At 37.2% G+C, this 13,948-nt stretch overlaps 1 protein-coding gene across 12 annotated transcripts in view; it reads left to right on the top strand.

Moving 5' to 3' along the window:
- Positions 1–13,948, top strand: part of PIAS2 (protein inhibitor of activated STAT 2) — a 70,513-nt gene that overhangs the window by 22,955 nt on the left and 33,610 nt on the right. For 9 of the 12 annotated variants that reach the window (XM_036244231.1, XM_036244225.1, XM_036244226.1 and 6 more), the window contains one exon: positions 9,166–9,250. In XM_036244231.1, coding sequence (XP_036100124.1) covers positions 9,166–9,250 — 85 coding nt within the window. Of the gene's footprint in view, positions 1–152; positions 316–1,154; positions 1,359–9,165; positions 9,251–13,948 lie in introns of all 12 variants that reach the window. The other 3 variants (XM_036244234.1, XM_036244235.1, XM_036244236.1) reach the window with 3 other exon arrangements.

Genomic DNA, 13,948 nt, shown 5'->3' with positions numbered 1-13,948 from the left:
TTGGATTTATTGATGAAATAAATTGTTTGGGAAATGTTATTTTATAGTTAATCTGGGAGATTATTTTCTTTTCCATCCTAGGACGACCCTTTTTATTCAAGTCATTTGAAAACTCTCTTAAATATGTCAATGTGTTCTTTTCCTTTGTGTAGGATTATACTGCAGTAAATCTTGGTTGTGCCAGAAGGAAGTTTTGAGGGGCAGAGCTGGTTAATGGAGTCAGTATGGCCTGTTTGATTGGCAGGCCAAGGTGGCTTTGCTTTTCTTAGGCCCTTTCTCCTTGCTTTTTTAAAAAAACAAAACTGAGCAAGGCAGGTAGAGTAATATATTTTATCCCTTCATTATATTCGTTCTGAAATAAGGATTCTGTGTTCGCATTTTTATTATTTGTACAAAGTCCTGTGAGTAGAATTATTGCATCAAAGAGTAAGAACATTTAGACTCTTTTTTTTAATGTCTTTATTATATTACTTATAACATATTGCTCAATTAGTTTCCAGAAGAGCTGTGTTGATGTAAATTATACAAAGTGAGGACTCTCTCTCATTGTACTTTACTTCCCACTTCTATTAGGTGTTATTAAAAACAAATCTTTGTGCCCTGGCCGGTTTGGCTCAGCGGTTAGAGCATTGACCTGCAGTCTAGAGAGACCCGGGTTCGGTTCCCGCTAAGGGCACATACCTCGGTTGCAGTTTGTCCCCGGCCCTGGTCGGTCGTGCGGGTGGCAGCCACTCGATGTGTTCCTTTCACATCGATGTTTCTCTCTCTCTCTCTCTGTTCCTCTCTCTCCCTCCCACTCTACCTGAATGAAAAATGGAAAAATGTCCTCGGGTGAGGATAAAAAAAAAAATATCTTTGTGATTTTGATGGGTAAAAACTTGTCTTTTGATTTTTTATTTCTAAAATTAATAATAGGAGCAAACATTTCAAATTTTTTTACTCAGTTGCCTTTTAAAAATATTTTATTTTCATCTTTAACCTTTCACAGCTTCATTTATCTAGTTAAAATGTTTCCATAATTTTATTTCTCCCTTTGACATGATTTCTTTTGTTTGTTTGTTTGTTTATACCATGCTACCAATGCACAATATCATGGCTCATACATATGCTTCTTTCTCAGCCGTTATTGCAAATCTGTTTCTTTGTATTTTGAGAAAGATTCAGGCTGGTGATATGTGCTGAGGTGACCCTGCTTGTGGGACTCCTCAAGAATATGGTCAGGCTGAGGACTGAGAAGATACGAGGACAGTGGAAGGTGTTTCAGAGACAGAATTGAATGCCTGGGAAAAAAGACTGGAGACAGAGAAAATGCAGCAATGTGTCTTTTCTGCTTATTAGCATCCATGATGCACCAAGAGGTGAACTCTGGGGAGGCTTCCTCTTTTCTTTCCTCCCTTTCCTGCTTTTTTCAGAAATAGAAATATTCTTGCTTTTCTATATTCTTTATAGAATTTCTCTCTCATTAACTTCAATAAGATTAAAGAAAAGTAGTAGGCTTTTTTTTTTTTTTTAATAAATTTACTAAAATAAAACTTTTGTATTTTATTTGGCTTAGATAAAATAATGCCAGAAGTATTTTGTGTTGAAGAGTGGCTTGGAAAAACTTGTGTTTTGCTCATAGTTAGAACATAGAAATATATATAACCTCAGGGCTTATAAAATAACTTTTTTTCTCTGAGCTAAAACTTATCTATATGTTTTCCAGGAATTCTGCCTTTCATTTTTTTTTTTTTTTTTTTGGTACTTGCCTCTAGCGGAAACCGAGCCCGGGACTCTTCGTCCAAAGGCCAATGCTCCAACTGTTGAGCCAAATCGGCCAGGGCTGCCTATCATTTTTTTTATAAGTGTTATAAACTGATTCTTGTTTTAAAATAAGGCTTAAATATTTCGTTATTTGCCTTCTTCCCTAAAGAGAAAAAAGAATTTTCTTAATGTATTTAGTCTTATTATATCTGATTGATGAAACAGTGATCTAAGAAATGCTCTTTTAGACTTTGAGGTAGAAAGTTAAAAAATCAGTCTAGTACCATATAGTCTTCCAAATAAAAGTGGAAAAAAATTTAATGCTTTCCAGTAATGACCTTTACTAGTAATTACCTTTAGTTAAAATTTTTTTGTTTCACATGTCTAATTAAGGCAATGTAATATGACGTGGTTTTGTGATGTTGGAAATACTTATAAATATAAAAATTGTGGGAAAATTTATTTGGACACTGCTATGGAGAAACTTGTTGGGAACTGAGAATTAAAAATCTTCTGTAGTCGAAAGAAATACAAAATCCAAATTTCAAAGCATATATTTTTGACCATTGCAAGCCAGTTTGTGTGTTTTTGATATTTTATAAAATTGATTAGAGGATTTCTAAGCCGTCAACATATTCTTGAATAGGAATTAACAATATTGTAGAAAAAACAGATAAAAGAGATTTAAAATGTTATTGCAGAATCTCTTGGGATATTGGAACCAAAAGCTCTTTAGTATTGAAAGAATTACTGTTGCAGCATGGCACATGTATTGATGCTAAAAAAGAAAACAACAAAAACCTCAATCATGATGAATATATTCTATTTAAGAAGATACATTATTATATAGTTTGCTGTTTGGAATTATTTTTACTCAACATGATTAAAATAAAAATATTTTAGCATTTTAAATGACAGACTGGCATCTAGAAAACCTGAGTGTACACAATACAAAATGAGGTTCTCTGTACCTACAATTATACTGTAACAAATGGACAATTCCCTAATCTGAAAACAAACTAACCAAAAATCTCTCTTCTCGTTCTTAAGTAGCTATTCTGATTTGCTCTCACAGGCAGTCTTTCTCCTTTTCAACTTTTTCTTTTTTTTTTTTCCCAAGGTAGAAAATTCAGCTCCTTCCTTCCTTCCTTCCTTCCTTCCTTCCTTCCTTCCTTCCTTCCTTCCTTCCTTCCTTCCTTCCTTCCTTCCTTCCTTCCTTTTTAACTTTTAAGCTATATTTATTTTATTTATTTTTTTAATTAATTTTTTTTTTGTTACAGATGTCCCCCCCCGCCCATTGACTCTCTCCTCCCTATCCCCTCCCACCCTGTCCCCAGTTTTGTTGTCCATGTCCATTGGTTATGCATATGTGCATATAAGTTCTGTGGTTTATCCCTTTGCTCTCCACCCCCCACCCCCCTTCTGAGAAATGTCAGTCTGTATGTACCTTACTTTTATGTCTCTGGGTCTATTTTGTTTAGTTCATTATATTCTAGAAATAAGTGAGATGAAACTTTTTCTTTAAGATAATTTCTTTTGAAGGTGAAATCCTTTGGGAATTTTACTTAAATTTAAAAGATTTGTCTACATTCAATCTATATAAAATAATATAGAGAGAACATTAAGTTGTAAGGAATATCAATGAAATGAACACCTGTGAAACCATGACCCATGTTTTAAAAATCCTCACCCGAGGATATGTTGACTGATTTTAGAGAGAGAAGGGGGCGGGGGTACAGAGACTGAGAGAGAGGGACCAAGAGAAACAATGAGAGAAACATTGATCCGTTCCCTCCTGTATGTATCTCAACCGGAGATTGAACCCACAACCTTTTTGGTGTACTGGACAATGCTCTAACCAACTGAGCCACCGGACTAGGGCCCACTACCCATATTTTTTTTAAAAAAAGGAGTAATGTCATTATTTTTTAAACCATATTCTTTTCTGAGTTAAGTCACTATCCTGATTTTTGTGTTCCTTTCCTTTGCTTGTTTTACCATATATGTATATATTAAAAAGTAATGTTTAATTGCCTTGCTTTTGAAATTTATATAATGGTATACTATAAGATATTCTCCTGTGACTAGCTTTTTTTATTCACTTTTCTTTATAAGTGTCTGTATATTGCTACCTCTAGTTGTTTGGTATTTTGTAAAATACCTTAGAAGTATCTTGAGTCTTTGATTCCTTAAAATTTCTTCATTGTACTTTTCGTATTACAAAAGTAATTTATGCTAGCAATTGAACATTAAAACATAGAAATATAACAGTTAAGCCCCTCATAATCTCATGTATTAAAAACTAGAGTCATATCAATAGTTAACTGTTTCTCTGCATATATTCTGTCATCTTTTTTGGCTTGTCTCTATCCTAAGATGTCTGGGATCTTAACTGAGAAGACTTAAAGGCTGGGGTGACTAGAAGGTGGGATCATCTAGAGCAGTGGTTCTCAACCTTTCTAATGCCGCGACTCTTTAATACAATTCCTCATGTTGTGGTGACCCCCAACAATAAAATTATTTTTGTTGCTACTTCATAACTAATTTTGCTATTGTTATGTCTTAGGTGACCCCTGTGAAAGGGTCGTTCTACCCTCAAAGGGGTCACGACCCATAAGTTGAGAACCGCTGATCTAGAGGCATCTTCACTCAATATTTCTGGTGCCTATGCTACCTCTTGGCTTACACTCAGCATGGCTGTTGTCTGGAATACCTACATGTAGCTTTTTCATGTGGTCTAGTTTGGACTTCTTTATAGCATGAGAGCTGGGTTTCAAGAGTAAAGAGAGCAAAGGAGAAGTGCATGGCACTTTTATGATCTAGCCTTGCAAGTTGTATAGCATCATTTATACCGTACATTATTGGTTGAAACAGTCAAAAACTGCTATTCAGGTGATACAGATTTCAGTACTTAATTGGAAGAGTATCAAGGTTACATTATTGGACGGGCATGATGGGAGATATTGTTGTAGCCATGTTTGAAAAATAGGATCTACATTATGAAGGGTTGTTAAAAAAAAAAGGAAAAAAGCTTTGAACAAATTCATATCTGATTCATGTCTCTGAGTCATGGTTTTTTTCCATTTTGTTTGTTGCTGTCAACATAAAAGCATTCAGCCCTGGCCGGTTTGGCTCAGCGGTTAGAGCATCGGCCTGCTGCCCAGAGAGACCCGGGTTCGGTTCCCGCTAAGGGCACATACCTTGGTTGCAGTTTGTCCCCGGCCCTGGTTGGGCCGTGCGGGTGGCAACCACTTACTGTGTCCCTTTCACGTCGATGTTTCTCTCTCTCTCTCTCCCTCCCACTCTATCTGAACAAAATGTGGAAAAGTATCCTCGGGTGAGGATAAAAGAAAAACAAAAAAACAAAAACATAAAATCATTCATGGGATCTATGAAGAATTGAAGAAGTGGTTTTCTAATCCCGTGTTGGAAAAACTAATGGGAGAAAAACCACAAAATCTACATGCCTCTACTTTACATCCTGTCATTCTTTTTTGTGATCTGTATTAAAATGACAGTCTAGCTAATAGGCTTACCTTTAGCAATTTTGTGTGCTTGTGGCTATTGCTTCCTCATTAAATTGTCCTACCCCAAAATTTTGTTAAGTAGTCACACAAATTAGATTTTAAGCATGTGCACTCATTTCTTTAAAACTATGTTTTTATAGAATTTTTTTTTTTTTTTTTTTTTAAGAGAGAGAGAGGAAGGGAGAGAGAGACAGAAATATTGATGTGAGAGAGAAACATCACTTGGCTGCCTCCTGCACTCCTACCAGGGATCAAGCCTGCAATCAGACATGTGATCCCTGAATGGGAATCAAACTGGGACCTCTCAGTCTATGGGATGACGCTCAATCCACTGAACCACACCAATTGGGCCATATGCACTAATTTTTATTTCAAGTTCTTGGAATCCGATTATGATACATAATGATGGGACATCCATTTTTCCATTGGAACAGGGATTATATTTTGGGCTGGAAATTTGGCAACAAATAATTGATCAAAAACTATTTCAGACAAAAGGTACAGAAAAGTATGTCTATTATGATATAAACTATTAATATTAAGCTACAAGTTTTATAAATTATACATAAATGTTGGCATATACTGACTATAGAAGAATTTTAGTTTCAATGTAAGGTCCATGGTTTATGAGTACTTTTCTGGGTAGGTTGACTATAGTCATATAGACAGGACTTCAGATACTGTCATTGGTGAATTCTCTGAAGGTCTTGCACCCAGCTTTGCATTTTGGGTGCACTAAGTGGATCTGTCTCTGAAGATTTAGGTTAATCAGGCTTATCAGAATGAAGCAAGAATTACAGATGTTGGGTAGGTAATTTCATACCTTTATCCTTTCTGTTCCTGCCTTTCAATGCCATTACTTTTGCTTTAAAGTTATCTTTTTAAGGAAATCATAAGAGCATATTATTTTACCTTTACCACTTATGAACTGTTTGTTCCTAAAAATGTGGTTTTGAATTTGGTATCATTTTTTAAAAAATTCTGATAATTTATTTTTACATTACTTGTAGTATATGTCTGCTTCCAACAAATTTTCTTGGCTTGTGTTTATCTAAATGTCATTATTTCATCCTGTTTTTGAAGGTATTGAATTTTCAGTTGAATATGATGTCTGACTTTGAATATGATGTCTTTGTTTCTGATGAGAAGTTAGCCTTTATTTGTATCATTTTCTTGTACGTATGGTTGGTCTTTTCTCTGGCTGCTTTCAAGATTTTATAGTCATCATTGGTTTTCAGTAGTTTGAATTTGATGTGGCTAGGTAGTTTTCTTTGTATTTACTTTGCTTGAGGTTTGATATGTAAGAGTTGTACCCCCTCCATCAAAGTTAGGAGATATTCTTCTATTATTTCTGCAAGTTTTTTAAATTTTTACTTATTTTTTTATGCCCTGTTTTCTCTTCTTCTGGGATTCCATTTGTACCTGTGTTAGACCATCTGAGGTTTCTGGCTGGAGAGACTTAGTGCTCATATCATTAACTAAGATTGAAAATATAGTATGTTTATCTCTAAACTCCAGATGCTGGTTTTTAAATTTGACAGTTAAGAGGCTATTGGTGACCTGTCCATGGATAGAGAGTGGAAAGTGGAATCTGCACAAGAAAGAGTTGAGGAGTGAACAGGAATTGAAGAAGTGGAGAGACTTACTGCTGCAGTTCTGTGTTTGTGTTTTATGCCCCACAGTTACATTTATGATTTATAGTTTTGTTTTCTTTTTAGGCCTTCATTGTAAACAGCCTCCCTCCCCTCCATCTATAAATGTTCTGGGAAGATATGAGGCACTTTATGACATGATTTCTAGGAGCATAATTGCTACAATGAACAACTTATGCTTAAGGAAAATATTGTTTTACCTAAAGAGTTAATATTTTTCTCGATTTGGTGTGACTTGTGGATTGAAGGCTCTGACATTGGATATTCAGCTGGCATCTTGTTTATTTATCTTCATGCAACAGGAAAACTGGCCAGTAACACACAAAACCCATTTTGCCTTATTTTGCATGTTGTTGCAGTATTTGATGGGAAGCAGAAGACTTGTGGTCTCTATATTAGGTTTTTTTTGGATCCTCACCCGAGGATATTTTTTTCATTGATTTTTAGAGAGAGTGGAAGGGAGGGAGGGAGAGAGGGGGGGAAGAGAAAGAGGGACAGACAGAGAAACATTCATGAGAGAGACCCATCAATTGGTTATCTTCACATGAGCCCTGACTGGGGCTGGAAACCAAACCTGCAACCCAGGTACGTGCCCTTGACCAGGAATCAAACCCACAGCCCTTGGGTGTGTGAGCTGACCCACTGAGCCACACCAGCCAGGGCTCTATATTAGCTTTTGTTTTGTTTTATTTTAATGAACATCATTGAATAATACATCAGTATAAATGTTATAAGTTCTTTTTGAAGTAAATACATTATAATTTTTAATACTATAATCAAGGATGGTTTTAATATATATCCTTTTAAACTAGATAACTTTTTTAAAAAATATATGTTTTCATTGATTTGAGAGAGAGAGAGAGACATCTATGAAAGAGAAACATTGACCCACTGCCTCCTACATGTCCCTTACTGGGGATTGAGCTCACAACACAGGTATGTGCCCTGGCTGGGAATCAGACTGGCGGCCTCTTGCTACATGGGATGATGCTCAATACAGTGAGTCACACTGGCCTAGCTAACCAGATAATCTTTTTTTTTTTTTTTTTTTTTTTTTTAATTTTATTGATTTGTTAGGGGGAGAGAGAGAGAGAAACATCTATCGGCTGCCTCCTGCATGCTTCCTACTGGGGATTGAGCCCACAACCAGGGCATGTGCTCTGACTGGGAATTGAACCTGGACCTCTCAGTCCATGGGATGATACTCAATCCACTGAGCCACACCTACTGGACTAGATAATCCTTTATATGCAAATAATTATTATGTATCTTAATAATTCTATCTAGAAGTTTTAAATTTTCTGTTATATGAATGATCTGTGTAATTGAACATAAAGTATCAAAAACAAAACACAACAAAGAAACAAAACAAAACAGATAAAAACTCCAAAAGATACCTGAATCTTGTATAGAGTTCTTCTGGGGGTAGTTTTTGACTTGATCAGATTTTCATTAGATGATTATATAGTCTAGGATGAATATAATATTGAAGGGTTGTGTTATATTTTAACTATATATAATTTTAAGTATGTTTTTTATTGATTTTATTAGAGAGGAAGGGGGAGAGAGAGGGAAACATCGATGAGGGAGAAACATTGATCATCTGCCTCCTCCACGCCCCTTACTGGGGATCAAGCCCACAACCTGGGCATATGCCCTGACTGGGAATTGAACTGGGACCTCTCGGTCCTTGGGACGACACTCAATCCACTGGGCCATACCGGCTGGGCTATTTTAACTATAATTAGGGTGTTAGAATAAAAAGTGCTTAAAACTGAACCTGCTTTAGAGTGACTTTACTTTCATGATTCCAAGATGAATGCAGTATAGTACTTACTTATTTTGAAGTATTTTAACCATAAAAAATTCAGAATTTGTTCCCTGACTGGTTTGGCTCAGCAGTTGAAGTGTCGGCCCACTGACCAAAGAGACCCTGGTTTGGTTCCCACTAAGGGCACTTGCCTCGGTTGCAGTTTGTCCCTGGCCCCTGTTGGGGTCGTGTGGGTAGTGGCCAGTCGATGTGTCTCTCTCACATTGATGTTTCTCTCTCTCTTTCTTCTTCTCTCCCTCCCACTCTATCTGAAGATAAATGCAAAAATGTCCTCGGGTGAGGATATAAAAAAAAAAAAATTGCAGATTTTGGCAGACTCTCAATCAGAATTACCTGTTGTTGTTGTTATTCTTTTTACAGATTATAATATCCTTGGATTTGTTATTTTAATATCTTTTTTTCCCCTCCCTAGTTCAAAGCAGTATTCAGCGATTTCAAGAGAAGTTTTTTATTTTTGCTCTGACACCTCAACAAGTTAGAGAGATATGCATATCCAGGTAAGTAAGAGGAATGTTTGGAATATATTTCCCCATGAATATTGGTGTATTAGTTGGCTAAGGCTGCCGTAACAAAGTACCACATACTGGTGGCTTAAACAGCAGAAATTTATTTTCTCGCATTTTAGGAGGCTTGAAGTTTAATACTAAGGTGTTGACAGATTTGCTTTCTCCTGAGGCTTCTCTTCTTGGCTTGTGGATGGCCACTTTCTATCTATGTATACTCACGTGGCTTTTCCTCTGTGCACCTGTGCATCCCTGGTGTCTCTCCCTTTTTTGTGGACACCAGTCATGTTGGATTAAGACCCCAACTATATATTACTTTATTTAACCTTAATTACCTTTTTAAAGTCTCTTTCTCCACATATGTCACATTAAGGGTTAGGGCCTCAGTATGAATTTTGGGATGATACCGTTTACTCCATAACAGTTGGAGTACTTTAAGGTTACCCGAGTATTTAATAAATACTCTCTGTATTAGAAAAAAATTTAAACTTTTGAATTACTTTTTATCACATTTGGCAATAATTTTTTTTGTCGGGGGGTAATCTTCACCAGAGGATATTTTTCCATTGATTTTAGATAGACTGGAAGGCTGGGGAAGAGAAACAGAGAGAAACATTGATGTACAAGAGACACATCAATTGGTTGCCTCCCGCATGATCCTACCAGGTCTGGTGATAGACCTTGCAGCCCAGGTTCATGCCCCTTACTAGGAATTGAACATAAGACCCTTCGGTCCTCAGGCTCACATTCTAACCACTGAGCAAAACTGGCCAGGGCTGGCAGTTTTTTTAATGAAAAATTTATTCCAAATATAGCACATAAAAGTAATTTGTGATAGCCCAAAGATAGGATGATCATGTACTTTATCATCTAAACTGAGGCATTTTAATTTTTTTTATTAATCCTTACCCGAGGATCTTTTCCCATTAATCTTTGGGAGGGGTAGGAGGAGAGAAATGCTGATATGAGAGAAACACATCGATTGGTTGTCTCCTACATGACCCTGACCTGGACCAGGGATCAAACCGCAACCCAGGTATGTGCCCTTTACTAGGAATCGAACCTGTGACCTTTCTGTCCTTGGGCCGATGCTCTGTAAAACAGCTAAACCAGCCACATGACCCAGACCAGGGCTGAGGACGAAGTACAACCTAGGTACATGCCCTTGGCTGGAATTGAGTCCAGGACTCATTGGTCCATAGGCTGACGCTCTATGGCTCAGCCAAATGGACCAGGACCAAAAGTACATTCTTAAAATTAATGATAAAAGTAGGCTATTTACAATTCTCCCTCCAAAGAAAACAAAATAAAACACATACACATGTACATATAAACCCCAACCTTTTCAGAGTTGTCTAATCAAATAGTAAAACATCTCCTTCTTCCTTCCTAAGTGGAAGTAAAATTTTGGTACCTATTACCATGCTTCAATAATTATCAATGTTTTGGTAGTCTGTATGTGAGCTCCCACATTTTTTTCTGCAAAAAAATTTTTTTTTAAATCCTAAGCTGAGGATATTTTTCCATTGATTTTTAGTAGTGTGGGAGGGAGGGAAGGAGAGAGAGAAAGAGAGAAACATCCAATTTGGGAGAGACATATCAATTAGTTACTTTCCACAGGACCCCAACAAGGGCTGGGAATCAAGCCTGCAACCGAGGTACGTGCCCTTGACTGGGAATCAAACCTGTGACTCTCTTGTCCTCAGGTGGATGCTCTAACCACTGAGCAACTGGCCAGGGCTTTCTTGAAAAATTTTTATTTCTTTATTGATTTATTGAGGAAGGGAGAGGGAGAGAGAGAGAACATCAATTGGCTGCCTCCTGCATGCCCCCTACTGGGGATTTGGCCTACAACCTGGGCGTGTGCCCTGACTGGGAATTGAACCAGTGACCTCTTGGTGCATAGCTTGATGCTCAACTATTGAGCCACACCAGCCAGGCTTTCCTGAAGTATTTTAAAGCAAATCACAGGCATCATAAAGTTTACTAGAAATACCTCAGAATGCATCTCTGATTAATTTTTAACACAATCACACTAAACATTAATAATTTCTTAATATAAAACAATTTCTACCCCATGTATTACTTTGGACTCCTAAGATTATTTTTGCTTTGAAATTATAATTATAGATTTATAGAAAAGTTGTAAACATTGCTGAGCTGATACACTCTTCACCCAGCTTCCCTTAATATTAGCTAGTATCTTTTTTTTTTTTTTTTTATCCTCACCCGAGGACATTTTTCCATCAGAGTGGGAGGGAGAGAGAGGAAGAGAGAGAGAGGGAAACATCGATGTGAAAGGGACACATCAAGTGGCTGCCACCCGCACGACCAACCAGGGCTGGGGACAAACTGCAACCAAGGTACATGCCCTTAGCGGGAACCGAACCTGGGTCTCTCCGGACCGCAGGCGGATGCTCTAACCGCTGAGCCAAACTGGCCAGGGCTATTAGCTAGTATCTTGACTGGCCGGTGTGGCTCAGTGGTTGAGCATCGACCCATGCACAAAGAGGTCACTGTTTCGATTCCCAGTCAGGGCACATACCCAGATTGTGGGCCCAATCCCCAGTGGGGAGCATGTGGGAGGCGGCCAGTTGATGTTCTCTCTCATCTGTGTTTGTCTGTCTCTCCCTCTCCCTTCCTTTTTCTCTCAAATCAATAAAGAAAAATAATAACATCTTGCATTACCATACTGTAATGATCAAAACCAAGACATTAACTTGGGTACAATACTGTTAACTAAATTACAGAATTTATTCAGATTTTACCAGTTTTCTGCTATTGAATTTCTGTTCCAAGATCTCAAATCACATTTAATTGTGTCATTTTAGTCTCGTTTAGTCTGTGACAGTTTCTTAGTTTTTTCTTGTCTTTCATAACTGTTGATATTTCTGAAGAGTACTAGTTAGGTATTTGTAGGATGTCCTTCAATTTGGGTTTGTCAGTGATGTTTTGTCATGATTAGATTGAGATTAGTCATTTTTGGCAAGAATACCCCAAGTTATATTCCTTTCTCAGGGGCTGCATAATACTGATATATCTTATTTTTGGTAATTCTAACCTTGATCACTAGGATAAGGTATTCTTTTCCAGATTGTTGCACTGTAAAGTTGCTGTTTTTCCCATTGTTATTAAAAAATATCTTGGGGGAGATACTTTGAGATTAGGCACTAACTGTTTCTCTTCAGATTTTGCTCACTGATTTAAGTATTCACTTGTGGATATTACTTTTAGCAGTTACTTCATCTAAACACTCTTTGTGTTTCAATGGTGTGATTATTTCTTTTCACATTGCAGTTACTCTTTTTTATGGAATAGCAGTCCCCTTTCCTCCATTTATTTAATTATTTACTTGTATCCATGTGGGCTCTTGGGTACTTTAATGGTTATAATTCAGTGCTATAGTAATTTATGTTGCCCAACTATTCTACCTTTGGCCATTTAGACATTCTTTCAGGTTGGCTACTGTGCCCTTTTGCTATGTCTCCATACATTTCTGAGCACTACTTTACTTTTTGGCATACCAAAGATGTTCCAGACTCATCTTGTAATTTCTTTGCCCCAGTTCTGGAATTGATCACTTCAAGGAGCTCTGGTTCTTCTCAATATTTTTACCACTTATACACGAAACAAAAATGGTTAATTTGACTCTATAGCATATTACATTCTGGATTTGGATGACTGTACTTCTTGTGGTATCATTTAACTTCTGTTTCTGTGGTTCTCAACTTTGCTGTATGTTAGAATCAACTAGGAAGCTTTTAAGACTCCAAATACCCAGGCTTTATTCATACTGATTAAATTAGAATATCTGAGAACAGAACCCAAATAGTAGTAGTTTTTATTTTTATGTTATAATTTTAGTTACATATTTTAATCTTCCCCTGAGGATATGTTTTCATTGATTTTTGGGGGAGGGTGGGAAGAAGGGAGTGGAGGGTGGCGGGGGGGTAAGAGGGAAACATTATTTGGTTGGTTGCCTCCTGTATGCACCCTGTCATGTAGGTATGTGCCCTGATTAGGAATCGAACTTGCACGTTTTTGGTGTATAGGATGAAGCTCCAACCATCCAAGCCACACCAGCCAGGGCCAGTACTAGTTTGCACTGTGCAGCAAATTTGAGAACCACTGCTGTGCATCCAGCTCCTCTCCTTTGCCTCTAATGATAGTAAGGTCTAAATAAGAGGCTTGAAAACATTCAAGTTTGTATTGTTCTTTTTATTACATCTTGTGAAGATTGATCAGTGAGTTCAGCTTTGTTCGTGGTTTTGGCACTCCGTTCCTTTGGTACTGTTGCCTCTGATCATACACTCTCAGTCTCTCACACTGACTTCTCTGAGGTATTCCAGGAATCGATCTGTGATTCTCTTTTCACTACTCTGATTGTATCCATGAATGTGCAATGTTATTTTTATATTGGTGGCTGCAAAATCACCAACACTTCCCTCTGGAGACCTTTCTCACTTTTTCTACTTCGATGACCCATAGGCACATCAAACACAGCAAATCCTTTCTTTCTTACCAAACCTGCTTGTTTGTCTTTTGTTCTTTCATTTATTCATTTAGTCTCACAACATACATTGATTAGCTGCCTACTATGGTTTAGACAATGTTCCAGGCACTAGGGATACAAAGCTGAAAAATAAACTGGCCTCAGGGAGATGTTTGCTTGGTATATTTCTTCCTATTGCC

Source organism: Molossus molossus, unplaced genomic scaffold (assembly GCF_014108415.1).
Source record: "Molossus molossus isolate mMolMol1 unplaced genomic scaffold, mMolMol1.p scaffold_m16_p_6, whole genome shotgun sequence".
Taxonomy (NCBI): domain Eukaryota; kingdom Metazoa; phylum Chordata; class Mammalia; order Chiroptera; family Molossidae; genus Molossus; species Molossus molossus.
The sequence above is the reverse complement of the archived record's forward strand: the minus strand, read 5'-3'. Positions and strand labels throughout refer to the sequence as shown.